Genomic DNA, 18,688 nt, shown 5'->3' on the forward strand with positions numbered 1-18,688 from the left:
GCTGGTCCCAAATGAGAGTGAATAACTTCCACTGGGAACGTAAAACCCTTGCTCAGATTCTCCTGGAGCAGATTTGTCCACAGTCATCCTGGACAGTTTCTTTCAGCAGCAGAACATCCCACACATAACCCACTATTCCTTAAGAAAGCTTCTACAGGAGAGAAGACAGCAAAGAAGTCCCTTCTGGGTGCTCCCACTGCCCAGAGCTCACAGGCAGAGCTGCCCAGGTTTGATGAAGGCCAAAAGTGCCAGTGGAGATGGTGAGAGGGCTGCAGGGCTGAGCATCACAGGACAGAGAACTGTGTCACAGAGCCCCAGTGCCCGAGAGCACAGTCCTGCCCTGCTCCACATCACRGAGTTGCCCACTCCCATCAGAAGGTGTTTTTTCCAGCAGAGCTACGCTGCTCTTTCGAGGAGAACTGACCTTCCCTTGAGCTTTACAATGAACTATCCAAGGTATCTGGTTATTTCCAATCACACAAAATATGTTTCCAAATTTAAAAAAAAAAAAAGGGAAGAAAATGCCAGACATGAAAAGAACTCAAGCCGCTCAGATGGCTTTGGAAACAGCAAGTGAAATAACACCCTACAATATTTCATTTTATTGCAAAAGCTGGAACAAATCTTGTCACCTTGACAGACCAATATCCAAGACCCTGAGTTAGAATGGCCACAAGCCCCATGTGACACAGAGGGAGTCAGTGATTCTGTCTTTTTCTAGTAGTTGATTTTTTTTTTCAATATTCTCATCTATCATCACATGTGGGGACAAAAAAATTCCACCTTAACCATCTCCAACAGTGCAGAGACATCTGGACTAATATTCCAAACAACTCTGGACTCCAACACTGAAAAAGGTCCCCAGAAAATAATGGCTCATGGCAGCAATACTTACCTGTAATACTTACCTGGAAAAGGAGAATGTTTTGGAGCTAATCTGCTTTACCTGCTGCCTGAAGCATTTCCATGCCAAGGTAAAATCACTACACATGCATGAGGGAGCACAGCAGCTCAACTCAGGGCACAGCCAGCACAACACGGAGCCATGAATTCCTCCTCACTCCTCCCCAGCACAATCGAGGGTGGCCTTTGGAGGGGACAGTGTCACGCTGGTGACCACCAGGTGGCAATCACGACACAGAAACGCACCCCCCAACCCAAGGGGGCCTCCGGGGACTCTCAGGTTGCCCCTGAGCAGGTGACAACCCTGGGTGGCCAATGCCACCACCAAGCTCTAGGCGGGAGCATCCCATTGCTCCAGCCACACACGGTCACCRTGAAGACCAGTCGGTGCCATTAACTGTGCTTTGAAAGCTGGCAGTGAACTTCCCMAGGGAAAAGGAAAGCTGAGGAAGGTCCATGACCAGCCTGAGAGAGTTCAGCTGTGGGATGGAGAGTACCTAGAAACACCCAAGGCATCCAGGGGACATGGCTGCCAACTGTGGAGGGAGTTTCCCTTGTCACACTTCCAGCAGACAGTGCAGGGTGATGACCAACAGCTCTTTGTCCAGAMACCTTCAAAACCATGGAGGTGCTGCCAAAGGCGTATCAGGAGTTTTGTGAACAGAACTAAGGGGTGCACAAAAAAGTTCAGAAAACCAAGCATGTAAAGAGCTGCAGATCAGCTGCTCTYCTCTCCTTCAGGGGGGCCATGACCAGCAACACAGCTCATTACAAGAAAGGCAACATGGCTAATAAACAATATAAATGAGCCCAAAAGCAAGCAGAAATTTTTGTGACTTTCGAGAAGTTTCCTTGTCTTTCAATATTTAAACAAGCATTGTTTATGGCTAAAAACAAAAGGGGTCACCAAGGTTTTATGCTCCCATCTCCACATGGCACTTACTGAAGTGCAACCAACTCCCAGGGGAAACGACTATGAAGACAATCATAGACATTTTCTTTCCTGACAACACCCTTTACAATTTGGAAACGATCAAACCAGACAGATGAGAATATCCAATATTGTCAGAAGTACAAATTAAAAACATACACTAGCCAATAAAAAAGATATTAGCCCATCCTCCTAATTTCCCATTTCTGCTGAAAACGGGGGTTGTTCATGACAAGAAGCCAAGCAGTACAATCACCCTCCAGTCTCTTCTCAGCTGGAGTCAAACAAGACAAAGAAAATCTCTGCCAGTAAGAAATTTATTCACAGTGAAGTTCACAGCACAGCCAGACCCTAGTTAAGTGGGGCTCAAAGGGAGGCCACTGCAGTTCATGCACTGCAGTTTATCTAGGAAGCACTGAGTGACTTCACAGCTCACGTGGCTCTCAAGGAATATACATGAAACTTGCTATTACTGGGCACACAAATCAGCTACAACTGATAAAACTGTGAAATGGGGACATCAGCTTAGTTTACTTTTAGTTCTGGAGTTGATAGATCTGTGCCAATACACCCTTAAAAAAAGTTTTCTCTAAGTTTTAAGCTTTACCAGGAGTTTGATCTGAGGACTCCCAAACCTGCAGTGTTGATAGTGTACATCAGCTGTGCTACCCCATCAGAATGCTTTGCAAGGGGAAGAGAAAAGCTGRGCTTTATGAACAACTCCCACTACTGCACATGCTCCAGATTAGATCCAGATCCCCATCACTTGTAAAATCTGACCACAGTAGTGCCACAGGTCAGAGTTAGCTTCTCTGGATTACTGACTAAGCCAGGACTACTAAGTATTCCCAAGACAACTGAATAGATTTATCAACGTCCACCATTTCTTACTGAGACCCATTCAATAGAAACAGTGTGGTCACTCCAGGTGGGAGTTTGGCACACTGCAGCTGTTCCAAAGAAAAGAGTGAAAATGCTGAAAACTGCTGTCTTTCACACGCAGAGGCAAAATGAACTTGCAACCTGGATCCAGCCCAGAACAGGCCACTTGTGTAGCACTGGCTTAAAATCTCCTTCACAGCAGTGCCAGCAATTTGAACTCTGGACAGTGATGACTTTACAGTGCCTGATGAAACACACGGAGTGCAACACCCTTCTCACATGCTTCAGGAAGGAATGAATCTTGATTTCTAGTAGCCTTCCTTGAAACAAGGCAACTTTAAAACCACAACAATCTGTGTCTGCTTTCTACTTCTTACCAGTAAAGGCGTGAAAACTAAAGATGAGCCTCACAGCCACCAATGTGAGGTGGAAGAAGTGAAATGTCTGTACACTGTGTACTATTCTTCCACACAGGGAAAAAGACAGGAAGGCTGCCAGCACCCCATGGTGCTTGTGCTGGTCAGGCTGAGCACGTGTGCTCCCCACAGATCATGCACTCATCAATGCTGAGATGCACCAGCACACTGAAACAAGCATTCGAGAAAACTGATGTTTATGAGATTAATTACCAATGAGCTGTCCTTCACCTCAAWGTAATTCATCCACCAGAGGGACACGAGACAAGCAGCCTGTTAACAGACTTCTGTCTCTACTGTTTGTAACAAATTAAGTGAAAACAAGAATTCTAGCAATAAATCTCAGGCATTTCTACTTCCGCTGGCAGCCACATACCCTGAWGCAAAGTTGCTGTCTTCTTTCCAGTCCACGATGCGACAGATGAAGAGCATCTGTGAATAGGTCTCAGGCTTGGTCACAAARTCTGGAGGGCAATCAGCCAAGGGCACATAGACCCTGGGCACTCTGTGGTCCATAGGTGAGAACATGGCACACCTCTTGAAGAGTTCACTGTTCCTGTCTGCCAGAAGTTTGATGAAACCTGTAGCTGCCCGAGAATGCTTCTTTTCCAAAATATAGACCACCTGGGAGAGGCAAAAGTTTCTACAGTTAATACCTTCAGAGAAACTTACTGTCTTTAGCAGAATAAGGATACACAAAGGCTTAGCAGAGTATCTGGGAAAGTCACAAGGTCTGTGTCTTGTTTTCCSTGTGTGTATATGTGTGTGTGCATTTTTTAACTGAGTACCTACTTACAATGTATTTTCTTTGCCATCTTGCTCATGGCTATAGAAGAGCTAAGTGCTTTCCAAGTGCTAGCTCTCTACAGCAATTTTCTTGATTACAGAACAAAACCAGACAAGAAGCAGATGCTTCCAAATGCAGGGAATTAGCCACAAAATACAAGCAACTCCTGTAAAATCTTTCATTTGTATTCTCGGCCTGTGATTTCAACAGTCAGCACGGAATAGGCCAGTCCAAAAACGGTGCCGCTGGCAGATCCAATCCTAACCACAGGAAAGGATGTGCTGTTGGGAATTTGGCAGTTCTCTCCTTCCCTCTGTGCTTTCTGAAGTTAGGGGTTATTTTACCTTTGTACAAGATGGCTTTGAAAAGAATAATAAATTACAATATCACTAAATAATTGTTCCAGAGAGGTGTTCATCCAGRCTATATTTTTGTGGACCATAATAAATCACTGGATAGCAGAAACATTATAGCTGATTTCCTAAGCTTATACAGRAGAGTCCTTCCAGAAGGTTTCAGGAGCTGCTGCACCTCTGCACGATTCTGAGAGCTGGAGCTGCCACATTGGATGAGACCAGAGCAGCCCAGCCAACAACAGGGACCAGAACCAGAGRCTGCAAGGGAAAGCACAAGACGTGGAAGAGACTTGACCCAGTCTGACCCAGCAGCCCTTTTCTGCTCCCTTAGCATGCAGAGGTTGTCTCAAATCTTGAATCAACAGTACTAGCAGCCTTTCCAAAGTCTGTAAGAATTAATTCTGACAACTTTGGATATCCTGACACTCATATTAGTATCCAATCTTTTTCCTGAATCTTGCTAAGTAATTTTGCATGACAAACAAAGGGAAGTTAACCTAGGATAATTGGTAAAAATAACAAGTCACTTGATTTTTATCAGATCGGACAATTAYTCTCTTTGAAATGGAGAATGAGACTCAAAGATCAACAGATGGAGGCTACAGGGAGGCCAGGGCCGGCCTCCTTCAGCCTTTGAGARCACACACGTGCTCACTTGTCACTCTTCATGGAGTTACCTTGGCTGTCCTTTGAAGAAATTCATCCTGGAGGAGTCTGGGATCAYTGACCTTGGGTCCATCATCTTGCTTTGTTCTGGGCACACTGGTGACCCCAGCAGCCTTCCCTGCATCAAACACACAGGACAGTTACTGTAGCACGTTTCCATGACAAATCCATCATCTCAGGGGTCTTTGCTCTGAAGTCCAATACAATGTGCACATAGCAGACTTATTGGAAAGGAGAAAGATCTCTCAGGTGTTAGAATYGCCAAGCATGAAGTAAATATTATTTCTCTGGACTAAAACAGACAGCAGATATATGTTCACYTACCATGCAGATGTACTGAAAAACAACAAAAATCAAAATAAGTCCCAACTTTGTAAGCAGGACTACACCAGCCATAATAGGCAAAGTGGTAGAAAACACCTTCTGTTTATTAAATACTAAGAGTTAAGAATTTCATGGCATTTCTTAGCTGAAGTCATTAACATTACATAAGCAGTCCCTTAAGTACATACATTCATTTAATATTTAATTTTCTTTAAAAACATTATGCAGGGCTATAAAATGTATGTTTAGCTTTGAAACTGGAACCATATCTGCTAAGCTGACCCTCTTCAGCTGTGGATCAGGCTTATGAAAAGTCTTACAGAAGTAATCACCACATACGATCAAGGGCTCTCTTCCCTTGAGATCTCTGGACCAGATACTGGTAATATTGAGTGTCAACTAATTTCTAGTTTGAAATTTTCAAATATTCAAGTATGTGAGTTTGGGAGTATCTGCTACAGATGGCTGGCATTTAATGTTTACAAACATCCAAAGTGATCTTTGCCATGGAGAAGGCTGGGGCTGGGCTGTTCTTGAGATGCATCCCTGCTGAGAGGCTGTGGYTACTGCTCTGCCAGAATTTTTGGGGTGGAAGCATCCAAGTGCACTTGTCTGGAGGGCTCGTGGGAGACAGCTGACTTTTTCCATTTATATGGCAATCACATCCATCTCGAGAACACGTGCTAAAATCAGGCCTAGAGTGTTCAAAAGAAATCCTGCTTTCCTAAGGAGAGACCATGACACTGACTGCAAGCTTCAAGGGATGCAGCTGTCACTGTTTCCCTTAGAAGACACGAGATAAAGCAAYGTTTTGCTGAGCTCTGTGCTCCAGGAGGCCAACAGTGTTCACCCACGTGATAAAGCCTCCAGGAGCAGTGTGGTGACACGCAGCCCCTGGCCCCCAGATGACACCCRTGTGTCCCACAGAGCCATGGTGACATGATGGATGGAGGGGAGCAGTGCCGGGTGTCAGGACCGGCGCTCGGGACGCTGCTGGGGCAGTGGGGCAGCAGCTTCCCCGAGGSTTTGGCTGTGCCCCACCATCACCAGGACACGTTCACAGATGGCTGTGCCCCCACAGAGGGCCTGCACTGCCTTCAGGCAATGCTACCCCCAGCAGCAGCTTGACAATGATGGCKTTGCTCTAATGACAAACTCTGGTTCTCATATGCTGATAATTATCCTCAGCTCTGCCTTCTTATTCGCTCTTCCTCTCCCCAGAGAACTTTTGCTAAGTGATTTTGCTTTTATTTTATCTTCATTGATTTGCTATCAATGCTGAGAGGAGAATGAACAGGTATTCAGGGGTTTAAATTAAATTCTATTTTCCTAAAAAAAGCACCAGTAATAGAAGCAGCAAAACCATTTCTGATTTACTTCTACTGAAATGAACTCAGACTTGCCAAAACCAGCATTATTAAAGGATAAAACCACACAGAGTTTCATGGTGACAAACAAATTGGGGAAAAAAAGTTGCTTGGATCACTGTAAGCACTTTAAAAAGTGGGGATACCAAGGTTTCCTCATTTGCTTACCTCCTCTAAGGTTTCTGCCAGCTAGAGGTCATACCAGGCAATCATTCAGCAAAGAATAAAAGCAAGGAGCCATTTTGTTTTCTTTAAAATTTTCAAGTGATCACTTAACAGTTTATGGTGTGTCAATCATAAAGACAGCCTGGGCAAAGAACAGGATGATCTGGAACAAAGAAAYGCTGGATGGGGCAGAGGACAAGGGRAAGTTGGGAGCCTTCCAAAGGCCRTGCCTCCAGGCACACCTGCCACAAGCCCAGGGCTTTGTGGWGYGTGGAGAGAACTCTCCCCAAGGAACAGCACATGCTGGTGGRAAGAGAAACCAGATCTAAGCATGTTTGGGGAAAAGCCAGCGCTGCATTTGCTGCTCTCCCAGTGCAGCAGAACAGCAGCAGTGACTCAAGGTCCAGAGGCAAGAATGAAAAAAGCACCCAGAGTCACGTGAGGAACATGTCCTTGTTAGCACTGCCTTCTTTCCACTTATCCTTCCAAYTCCCATCGCTCCAGAAAGTCACTTGGAAATTTTTACTGAAGCTGTTTTCCCTGTGAAAGAGAAGCCAGCAGTGGCATTCTGGGGAAGTAACAGATATATACACATTCGAAAGCACAGAATACTGGGATGTGGCTGTCACAGGAAGCACAGCAAATGGGTGGCCAGGCCTTCCTTTTTTTTGGGATGAAGGACCTTCTGGGTTTAGTTTGCCCCCATCCTGCTGAAGGTGAGCCCCATGTGAACCCTGTATAGATTTTGGAAAGCACCTAAATTCCCACKGTAGCACATGGTAGAACTTGCCTTTTCTTTCACAGCCAAGGGGGCCTGTGGCTGGCTGGAGAACATGTTCTTCAGTGGTCTCTCCAATTGCAGCACCCCTCCCAAAAAATCCTGGGATTCTGAGACTCCAGCAGGCAGAATCTGGGATTTACAACTATTCCATCAACAGAAAGAAAAAAGGAAGCTAATCCCAGCCATCTACTACTYCTTACCCATCTTTTTTAACCAACTTCAGTATCTTAAATGCCACCACACACATTTTCTAAGGGGGAATGCTCCCGAAACAAAGGACCAGGGAGACATGAGGACCTCTATACTCCTGGAGCTAAGTGATGTGGACTTCCCTGTAGCCYGTAGCTGCTCCTTTTGAAGTCAATTCTGCTGGTACCAGGGCTACATCTAATGCTCAGGGGTCTACAGCAGCAAAGCACCAGCCATGAGGAATCTTTGTGACAAAATCTCTGGCTCAGAAGGCACAACTACCCAGATCCAATGTCCACCTGGTTCAGCTGTCAAATTACTGCACAGAAACCTCAGTCACAGCAGCAATAATCTGCCAYGAGGGTCTGATACCCGAGTTCCCTGAACACATCTCTGACAGTTCCTCTCCTTCATTGCACATCCTCCTCCCCTCCAGTGAAGCTCAGCAGAGGGGAGAGGTAACAGGGCCCCACTAGAGACTGCTGGTCTAGAAGATCTGAGCTGGGAGATACAAACACCTCCCACAACAGGGCAGAGCAKGGAGGCAATCCTAAAGGAGAGTTAATTTGTGAGAAGAGCAGGATTTTGTGCAGGGAAGGGGGGAAGAAACTCCTTGCAATTTGCCAGACTAAAAATGAATTATTCTGACCCCTTTACTGCAGTGGTTATCCAATGACCATTCAATATTTCCACCCTAGGCAAAGACATGTTTTCTGAGAAAGATTTACTATGTTAGCTTGGGCAGTACTTCATAAGCTTATCTTACAGTGAAAACACACTTCAGCAACCAGGATCCAGTGAAACTGCATTATAATCTCAGTGTTTTCCTTTCAGCGATTATCTGACAAACCAAAACTGTAATAGTCTTACTTTAAAAAAAAATTAGGCACTAGACACAAAAAGCAACTCAAATTAGTTATGTTATTACCAATGAAGTAGATCCAGGACACTTGGAATTTGCCTCCCTCAGTAWTAGACCAGTTTAGGCAGCTCCAATACAGAGATTTGCCTAACAGGCATTCCTAGGTCAAACATTACCTTTTTTTAAGCCCCCCAAATTTCCTTTTACAATTCAATTACCATCACATTAAAAAGTTGCCAAAGTGGACCAAAAATCATCAGACTAGAATTCTGATTATTTATGACAGATCCAAAATTATTTTCACTAGGTTTGCATTGGTCACCGTGGAAATTTGCAATTCTGTCCAAAAAGAATACAATTAAAGATGCAATATCCACTTGCAAATGAAAATATATCACAGTTTCAGATCKCAAACACAACTTACTGAAAATAAAAAAAAAAATCTCCCTCCCTGGATGGAAAAAGACAAGTTTTTTTTAGAAAATAGTTCAATATTTGCTACTTCAGCTAGGAAAAAAACATACTGTGTTACTCTACATAGGAGTATTTAAGAATCCCATCACAAAATACTGTTCTTCAGCTCAGTGTTCAGATACCAGCACAGACTTAAACCTTCCAGTGGCAAAGCCAAGCACTTGCTGATGAAACAGCACCACTTAGGTTCTCTGATGTCTGCTTCAAGAAGCAGTTTTCAGCACATTATGTTTTAGTACCAAATACATAAGTGGTGTAAAACAGACTGATCCATTATAAATACATCCAGGATGTGTCACACTCACAAAGGAGGTGACTTTGGAATTCTGTCTGTGTCAGCATACAACAGACATCAGGAAATGAAAACTCCCTTCAACCCAAAAGTGATACATGCATGCCCAGATTTGCTCTGGGTTACACTATACTGTTACAATCTTAATTTTTGGGGATAACAAGAAGGAAATGTTGCTRTTTAGAAGGAAGTACAAAGACTCTTCATATTCTGCAACTGATGGTTTTTTGGCACAGAACACTTTTCTTCTCCAGAACACAAATCTACCCAAAGGTAGGGAGGAAGGAAAGTGCTGTTTCCCTTAGTACCAGGTACTCTCCAAAACTGAAATCTATTTTAGACAGCATATAAGTAGGGTGGCCTAGGAGAATATCATGGAAAAAACAATACTTTGCGTTTATATCTCCACACACAGAGCCTTCCACCTCTGATGGAGGAAAGAGAGATATTTCACTGTGACGAGACTGTTAAGCCAACAGCCTTGGAATTGAACACATGCAGCCAGTCCAAAATGAGCCCAACAGCTCCCGTGTGCARTGGAGGGAGGCTCTGCAGGTAAGAAACAAAGCAGCTCCAAAGCAGGCAGCGCTCCTGAGTTGTCTCATTGCAGAGCTGTGTGTCTAATGAACAGGACTAACCTCCTTAGAGATGTTTATTTTTGAATACTCATTTAAACAAATTCACCCTGCCACAGCTGTTCACGTCTTAATACCTGAGCAGACACACCTGCCTGCCCAAGGGTATGCTGAAGAGAGGACTGGGAGACTCAGATGATTAGCATCAAGATTTTTGAAGACACCCAGGCAGCAGGAGACCCTCAGAGAGGAGAGGGAAGGCTTAATAACAGATGTGTAGAGCACAGCCAAGCATCTGCAGTAGCAAAGGCAATGTGAAGAGGTGAGTACAGCTGGCTCCCTCAGACACGCAAGGCAGCCAAGCATGTAATTATTTACTTATATTTAGCCTCCTCCACAAGGAGGGATGGAGGAGATGGCAGAATGAGACAAGAGTGTCACTTTTTCTTAAAACCCTCCAAGTCCGATCCACAGCAAAAATCAACATAGCTTTGGGAAGCTGCCATCTATCCCAACAGATCAGACCGTAGCTGTCTCTGTAGCCACATAACWTTACTACAACCATAGCATGGCTACTCAGACCTCCTGGCCCTCTCATGTCCTTGAGAAGCTGTCAGTCAGCAGAGGAGTTGGAAGCCTTATTGCAACAGAATTAAAACTGCAAAACATCAGGTAGTGCAGCAGTCTACAGAAATAGAGTTTTATTAAATTAATGGCAAGCAAAATTAAAATGTTACAAAAACAATTCCATTGAGTATTTTGCCTGTTTACTCAATGTTCTTCCTTCCTGCATGTACATTTGTTCCTAAAGTCTGTGTGTCCAGTACTACCATTCCATGGAAAATATGTTAGTTGAAGAATCCTAATCTGCTTCATCCTGGAAATCTTGCTGTTAACAATGAACACACTCTGTTTATCTCCACACCCATCATTCACTCTCAGTCTCATGCCCTCTCATTTACTTGACCTAAACTTGTAACTCAAAGAAGAAACACAGGTGAACTCAGGAACATATGGTAATATGCTGAACTTAATCTAATTCCTGTTACCTAATTGCCTAAGTAATTTTTTTTTCCAGTACTTAAGAAGTCATTTGGGGGTCAAGATAACTTACTAGGGAAGAACAGTGTAAGGAACTTTCCCAACATTAACTTCCATTGCAGGCTTCAGCTGTGCAACAAAAGAATAACTGGAGTTTTTTCAGCCTGTAGCATTTAATCAATGGAACCATAAAGCCCAATTTGTTCAATACCAGCAGAGCACTTTTCTTCAGTTGCTATACTGTTTATTCTGCTAGAAATGTATGCTCTCATTTAAGAAAAGTTATAGCAACAACCAGAAGAGCTAGATCTAGAGACCCACAAACATGAACTTCGGATAAACTAATACCGGGCTGTCTCAAGCAGCTGAAACAGCTCCAGCTTCTCTGCTGGCTTTCCAGGCTTCAGCAGAGTGAAACCGATCTGATTTTTGACAGTTCCACCTCAAGGATTTCTATTAAAAGCCGTGTAACTGAGAAGATTTCCTGGTGAGTTTTTGCTCTGCTGTGGCCTAGAAATGCTAAGAGCTATGCAGTGGAGACRATCCATCTCCAGAAAGCTGCAGGCTAGGAAAGAACAGTGAAGCTCCTTGAAAGCACTCAGAGTGAACGGGAGTCTCTGAAGAGGAGGGAGAAGAACACTTGTTCCTTCCAGCAGCCAGTGACGCTGGTGGACTCCAAGTTTGCCAGACTTTATGGCAGCTAAACTGAAAGAAGGGTGAGCCTCAGCAGAAGATCAGCATGTAATCCAGATTTTTGTCACCATCACCCCTTCCCTACCAGACCTGACCAAGGAGAGGAATAGCAGGAACTCTCTGAACACCACCCGGGCCAGTATAAGACACTGATAACTGCAGGATCCCAGCTGCTCCAGGAAGGCACAAAAGGCAAATAGGCACCCAGTCAGGTTAAAAGGAGAGGACACAAAAGCACAAGAAGGGGCATGGAAGTGGCATGAGAAGGTGCAGAAGTGCAAAACACAGACCAAACACTGCATTATAAATACACTTTTCTATTTTGCTAGAAAGATCCAAAAACCCTTCTAAGCACTGACTCTAGAGCATCATCTTGAGAAAAGAAAGGTTTGATGCCATTATTAYACAACCATACAGTGAACTTACCAAACACCACCATTTCAGTTAAGCCAAGCAATCCTGAAATACTCAAAATACAGCCTGTAGTCAGSAGCAATGTGGACACCAAGCAACTTTAGGTTATCATTTCTGACCTTATCAGGACTTCTATAGACTGACAGTCACATTTGGCTTGAAAGAGATCGACCACTGTCCACCTGGTGAATGCTGAACAGACAGGGAGACAGGAGCAAGCTCTGCAGCAGCTTCCAAAATCTGCTGACCCTACCCACTGTCCATTGGTTACTCAGTTCACACAAGTCTACTCTACCTGAAAATGAGCTATTTCTGTTCAAACTTCATTACATGAAGGCACTGAGCAAGCTTTGGATATTCACATATCCAAGCTCTGATTTGCAGCAGTGTAGGTGTAAATGGAAAATCTGAACAAACACAACTGATTGCTGCCAGGGCAGCCAGTCCACCAGCTTGATGACTTCCACTCCCGTGGGAAGCAGGATATTCTGTGTATCTGGTGTAGTAACATCTCCCATGAGAAGAGTTGAAAAGAGCCGAGCAAACGAGTTTGACAAGGATAGCTTCTGGCATAGTGACACACTTTTACAAACTTTTATTTGAATATCATTTTGCTAAGAAGGGCTGAGGCACTTTTATGAGAACAGCTGCCATTCTCATGAGTGCGAGTGGCTGCTACTGTTCAACTGCTGATGTTTCTTTATCAGAGTAATTTGATTCCAATATTTAACAAGAGACAGCTCACATTTGTAGGAGACTGATGCGACACAAAAGTCTGTGTAGGGATACAGCATCATAAACCATTCTGTACAGGACATTTTGCACTTTTCCCTGGTTGAGAGATACAGAGAGTTTCCATTTTTTATTACAAATCGAAATGGAGTATAAAGAAAATCCTCCTACTGCAGTGAAAAGTCACAGAAATAATGTATTCTAGGTCACTGCTAAGTGATAAGATAAAAGTTACATGACCTCTGTTGCAGYAGTCAATGTGAATGAGGATTAAGGGAAAGAATTACAGACCTGGCAAAGGTCATGTTGACTGGTGAATGAGTTCTGTGGACAGCAGTGACACAGAGTAAGTTGAGRTCTCATGATACAACACAGAGAACTGGAATGTCAGTACCAAGCACTACAGGGAATTAATTTTTTCTGTGTACACATTGGTGGTTCAGACCACTGTCAGGATGCTATTGCCTTGTTCTCTGCCTGCATTTCAACAGGGCACAGAAATCCCAGAGAGGGTTTGAAGGACACCACTAAGAGAGCTGAGAAACTTTCTTTAGGGTGTTCATTTTTACTGTCTTTTTAAGGAAAAAAAAAAAACAGAAAGTCTGTTCAGCATGTAGCTATTTATTTTGGAAATACAGCTGAAAATGCAAGAGGAAAAGATATTTTCAGCTTTGCAAGACCAATTACCAAAGCTTAACATTCAAACAATTTAACTTCAGAAAAGGACAATATTGCCCTTTGTGTAGAACCAGGTGCTGTAGAGGAATATGGCTGCCACTTCCTAAACTGAAAACTTTTCAAAGATAATCTTTAACCCCACTTCTYTGCAAGAAGAGTCCAGAAAAGCAGAGCAAACTCGTTTGACCAGGACAACTTCAGGCAGAATGACACCAGTTATGAACTTCTAYTTAAATATCCTTGAGCAAAGCAAGACTGACACAATTTTATGAGCACAAGAAAGTACATGGGCTGAGAATAGGCTGAATGCAATCATCTCTTTACTTCCATGGACTTCCCTCTTGCTTATMCCATCCCTTGTGGGGAATCAGGAAGGGAAAGGCAGGAAGGACAGCTCTCATAACAGCAGGACTTAGTGAAGACAGATCCAACATCTGAGTCTAAGGCTGCAGACTCGTGCATTGTAACAATTTCTACCAGTTTGCCCTAAGCCCCACAGAGGCACAGGAAATCCCATGTAAAATGATTTCAGGGAAATTCAGTCCCTCAAATCTGGGCCATGATCAGCATACACAATGTTTCATGCTTCAGAGCTTCTGACAACAAGGGCCAACCCCAAAATTCTCTGCCCCAGCATGTAACTGGAGATGGAGAGGGCAACTGTGCTCTGAAGAGGAAYAGAGCCACGAGAAGGAATGGGACACAGGCCAAGGTAGAAAAGACATCAAAATAGTCTGCACTCCCAGAGTGCTCTTATTTGAATGACAAGTCTACTTTTATTCTTCATGGTTCATTTTGACCATCAGCAGCAGAACAAATGAGCCAGCAGAGATATTGCACAATACTACATTGGAAAGGACAAAAGGTATCTTGCAGTTGAGAGCAGCAAACTGCAGGGCTTGTGTTTGTGCACAAAGATTTGAACACCATCTCAACCTGGCTCTTTTTTTTTTCCCCAGAATAAAGAAAATTTGCTTTTGATTCCGTTGCAGTAGTTATGGGTATTTATCATCTCCAGAAATCTCATGGGTTTTTTGTTTAGTTTGARTTTTGGGTAGGTCTTATATAAATATGGATCTTTTTATAAATACACACAGACACGTATGTACACAAATACATACATACGTAAAGTCCACAGGGGAATGTGATAGACTGTTTCTTGATTTTTTTTTCATTATAATATCATTGATAGCATCTTTGGCCAGCTTGAAACCTTCAAAAACGCCTTCCAAAAAGGAAGAAAGCCCATCACAAGTGTTCATTTAAGATTTGTGCAGGCCACAGAAAATTTCTCCTGCTCYCTCCTATGCATAAGGCCATGCAGCGGGGCTGTGTGACAAAACCTGCAAAGCAATGCTCTCAGGGAAAGCAAGAAAAGCACAAAGTTTGGTGGGTCAGGAAGAAATCCCCCTGTGAGTCCCAGCTTCCATTCACCTCTGTGTTTTGCTGCAGTAGCTGTTTCCAGCAGAAGGGATGTGACATAAAAGAAAAGGCTCATAAGAAAGTTCAGCTGGTAGCACCAGCCAAGCAGCTCTCCCAGGAGGGGCCCACGTTACCCAGGGAAGGCATCTCCACTCACCAACCCTCCAAAGCTCTCTGCCTCCAATGCCACACCACGTTCCAGTGGATGGCCTTAGGAAGTCCAGACGTTAAGTTCTCTAAGGTTAAGTTCTGCCTTGGAAAAGTGTATATTTGGTGCTTTTTTAAAAGCATTCTGAGCCACACCTGTAAAGGCTGAAATTGGCAGAATTTTTTCTTTTTTTTCATCACAGTTATCAGGGATGTTAGAATAACTGTAGCAGTTTTCCAGGCAAAACTTAAAATCTGGATAAGTGATGATATGAGAAATTGTATGAAGGACAGGAAACAAGCCAAAGCAATCATCAACTACTCAAAAACACCTTCAGAAAAAGCAGCATTGTAAACTTTATATGTATAAAAAAGGGAGTGCATTRAAAAGCAGAGAAAGAACAAAGTAGGGGAAACTCCATATGGGTTATATGGCCAAAGARGCTGAAGCAAGTATTAAAAGAGGTGATAGCAAAATACAAACTCAGCAGAAATCTAACTGGCACATCCACACCAGCCACAAGGCTTGTTAAGGATGAACATGGAAAGGCCTTGAAAACAAGAGAAAACAGTTGGCTTAGGCAGCTGCAGTGGAAAAGCTGGATTTCARCTGTGCAGACAATAAGCTGATCTCACATTTGTCCTACAAATATTCTCCAAAGGCAGAATCAAATGGCAAAACCCACTCAAATGGCACAGATTTTGAAACATTACTTGATAACCTCCAACACAGGTTACTCCAGAGCATCTTGAGGAACTATGATGCACCAAAAGAAAAAACCTCTCATCAACTCTTTAAACTAAAGCACAGTCACACAACTAAAGTAAAATACTGGCTCAAGCCTGTATTTATTTTAGATGCTGGTATCAAGCTAGAATGCATTTCTCCAGCAYTTAATTTGGCATTGCTACCAGAAGCAACAAAGATGCAACAGACACAGCACATGACTCAGGGGAGTTGTTGAGTCAAAGTGACCCAACGGTGCGCATCTGCAAGAAGTTGGGGTTAAAAACCACCTGTGTAAAACCTCCACAGACAAGATGAGTAACTCTCAAATCAAACTGTACCCTGGAAAGGAATGGACCAAGATATGAGCTGGTTCACATGCCTTAGCAGGAAGTTAWCAGTGGAGATACCCAGAAGGAAATGGCATCACAAACTGGTAAGGTGGCAGSTCCATTCATGAGGAGAAACCAATGTTTTGTCATAAAAACTACAACGCTTCCCTTCTAATATAATTTCCTGTTTTATTAACAGATGGGTGTGAAAAATGGAAATTTACYAACAGTACAGGCAGGGGTCTGTGCATCTTCAAAAGTAATACCTCAGGAAAGCATGAGGTGTTTAATAGGACAGCTTTACAGCCACCACCAAGATTTTTAAGAGTCCAACAACTACTTAGGTCCTGAGTTACTGGCATCTTTTCTGGACAACTGGGGCAAGCAACAGGAACACACCAGAATATCTATCCTGGCAAACCTTTCATGAGCAGCTGAAGGCACATGTTAAATGTGCCATTTGTCAGAATCCTTTCAACACACAGTTCTTTAGGAAGGGATTTAGTACTAGAAAGGRCATGCAAAGAGCTGCATAAGCATTAGTTTTGGGACAGGGGAACCTATTTTATTTTGCCCTAAGCAACACTTGATGGCTTGGATGGAATTCAGACTCAGAATAAAATAGGTTTGCCTTCAAAACAGATCGCATAATTGGCTTTAGGTTTTAGTGGAATTTTCTTTTTTAAATGGACCAAATCTTTAAGTTGCTCATAACTCAACTGTTTGAAAACAGCCACAAACCTAACTGCCCCCAAGGAAATATATTCTTATCCCCATACTGAGACGCATAGATTGGCCAGCCAAGCTGCAAGGAAGGAAACCGCTATGGCAGCATCTTGAATTAAACAGCAACCAGCAGTCCCCAGACAGCCYCGAGAATTGCAAATCTAAAGGTGTGACTTCTGTTTCACAGATTTACTTTGCACCAATCARAACTATATAAACCCCAGCCATTAATATCCATTCAAAGCCATTAAGACAGTTTAGCAGAGAGGGATAGAAGTGATAAAGCATTAAGCTTTTATGCCTGTATTTTATATCTCGCAGCAAAGCGAGGCAACCAAGTAACATTTGAATAGTTTGCTCAAATAAAGGCCTAAATCAGCAATCCGATCTACTCACCCTTTTTGCCAGCATCCAGGGAAAGTTTCTTAATGTCATCAGTCAACGTATCCTGCAAGTGGTCTTGTCCATGCTCTGCATCATTATCATCAAATTGAGCTTCTATAATGACATCCGGACTYTGAGCATCGCCTTTCGCTGTCTCTTGTGGAATGCAAGTCCCCAACATATCCTCAGGGACATCTGATTCATGTGTGACTTCTGTTTCTTTGTCACTACCATCTGGCTTTATTACCTGAAAGAGCAGGGGATTAAAAAAACAGAGGCAAGCTAAATCACTGGACTGAAGAAAGAAAACATTATCTTTCCTTTTTCATTTGCATCCCCAAGGAGCTGACAATGAATTGTGGGTGGCTGGTGGCACACTGCAATTGCCATGTAATTAGCCACAGATATTGCACAATCAAAAGAAGTACCTCAGTAGGATAAAGACTGGAACGGCATCGCTTTTGCAATACCTCAACTGTGACAATAATGTATCCAAAGTGTATCTAGAGCATAACCATACAGTTCCTGCCAAGCCTCTAATCAGCTCTGCAGAAGTTAGGAGTAAACACAGGCAGGGAGGAGGATACACTACAATTGAATGAGTTGCTTAGACCATTGTTCACCAAGAYACACTAATCATCGTGGGACGTCCCAAAACTTTAGCAGTTCCAGTGAATCCTGGGATCATGTCAAAGCTCCTCCACACAATTAGGAACAAACTGAAAAAGCACAGATTAGAGAACATTATGCYCTGTAACCTGTGGAAGAACTGGACTGTGGCAGCTTCGTAAGGGACCAAGCTTTACTTTTTATTTATTATAGGCCGTGTTTTTATTGTTCAGGGCACTCAATTATTGCCATTACTTACACAAATCCCCAAAATTAAATTACTGAAGAAGAGCCCAAGTCCCAGCAAAGCAGACACCAGGCCTGGGTGGCATTCCTCACTGCATGTGATGGGGCAGAAACTGCTCCAGCTCAGGATATAATGACCAAAGTGGTTGATACCTTCGACACACAAGCCTTTACCAGCAACCAATAGTGAGCTGCAAACACCTACACAGCTGGAGAATCTAGGTACAGCTTCCACTTTTCCAAAATGTTAACATTTCGCTCAAGCTGTGGTACTTCAGASTGAGATGAAAATCAGTACAGAATAAGAAATAACCTACTAAACATTAAAATCATAAAGATACTGGGTGACCCTAATGCCCACTTGGTGACTGAGCTCCYCTCTAGCTGGTGCTGTTGTTTGCCAGGCAGGTAAATCCCCAGAGATGCTCCTCCAAGGTCCCCAGTCCTCAGCATCATAACCCAGTACAAGACAGCAGCAACTCATGCCACCAGCAAAGCAACTGAAGGGCCCTTTAAAAAATGAAATAAAACAAGAAAAACAACCTTTTGGTAACATACTTTATATGA

The 18,688-nt window shown here is 43.2% G+C and overlaps 1 protein-coding gene across 1 annotated transcript in view; it reads right to left on the bottom strand.

Moving 5' to 3' along the window:
- Nucleotides 1-18,688, bottom strand: part of DIS3L2 (DIS3 like 3'-5' exoribonuclease 2) — a 176,276-nt gene that overhangs the window by 100,746 nt on the left and 56,842 nt on the right. The window contains exons 7-9 of the mRNA XM_057367230.1: nt 17,279-17,513; nt 4,953-5,059; nt 3,509-3,756 (exon numbers count right to left, since the gene is read on the bottom strand). Coding sequence (XP_057223213.1) covers nt 3,509-3,756; nt 4,953-5,059; nt 17,279-17,513 — 590 coding nt within the window. The remainder of the gene's footprint in view (nt 1-3,508; nt 3,757-4,952; nt 5,060-17,278; nt 17,514-18,688) is intronic.

The sequence above is a fragment of the Malurus melanocephalus genome, unplaced genomic scaffold (genome assembly GCF_030028575.1).
Source record: "Malurus melanocephalus ecotype Western Australia unplaced genomic scaffold, MMel_1.1 scaffold_75, whole genome shotgun sequence".
Classification (NCBI taxonomy): Eukaryota; Metazoa; Chordata; class Aves; order Passeriformes; family Maluridae; genus Malurus; species Malurus melanocephalus.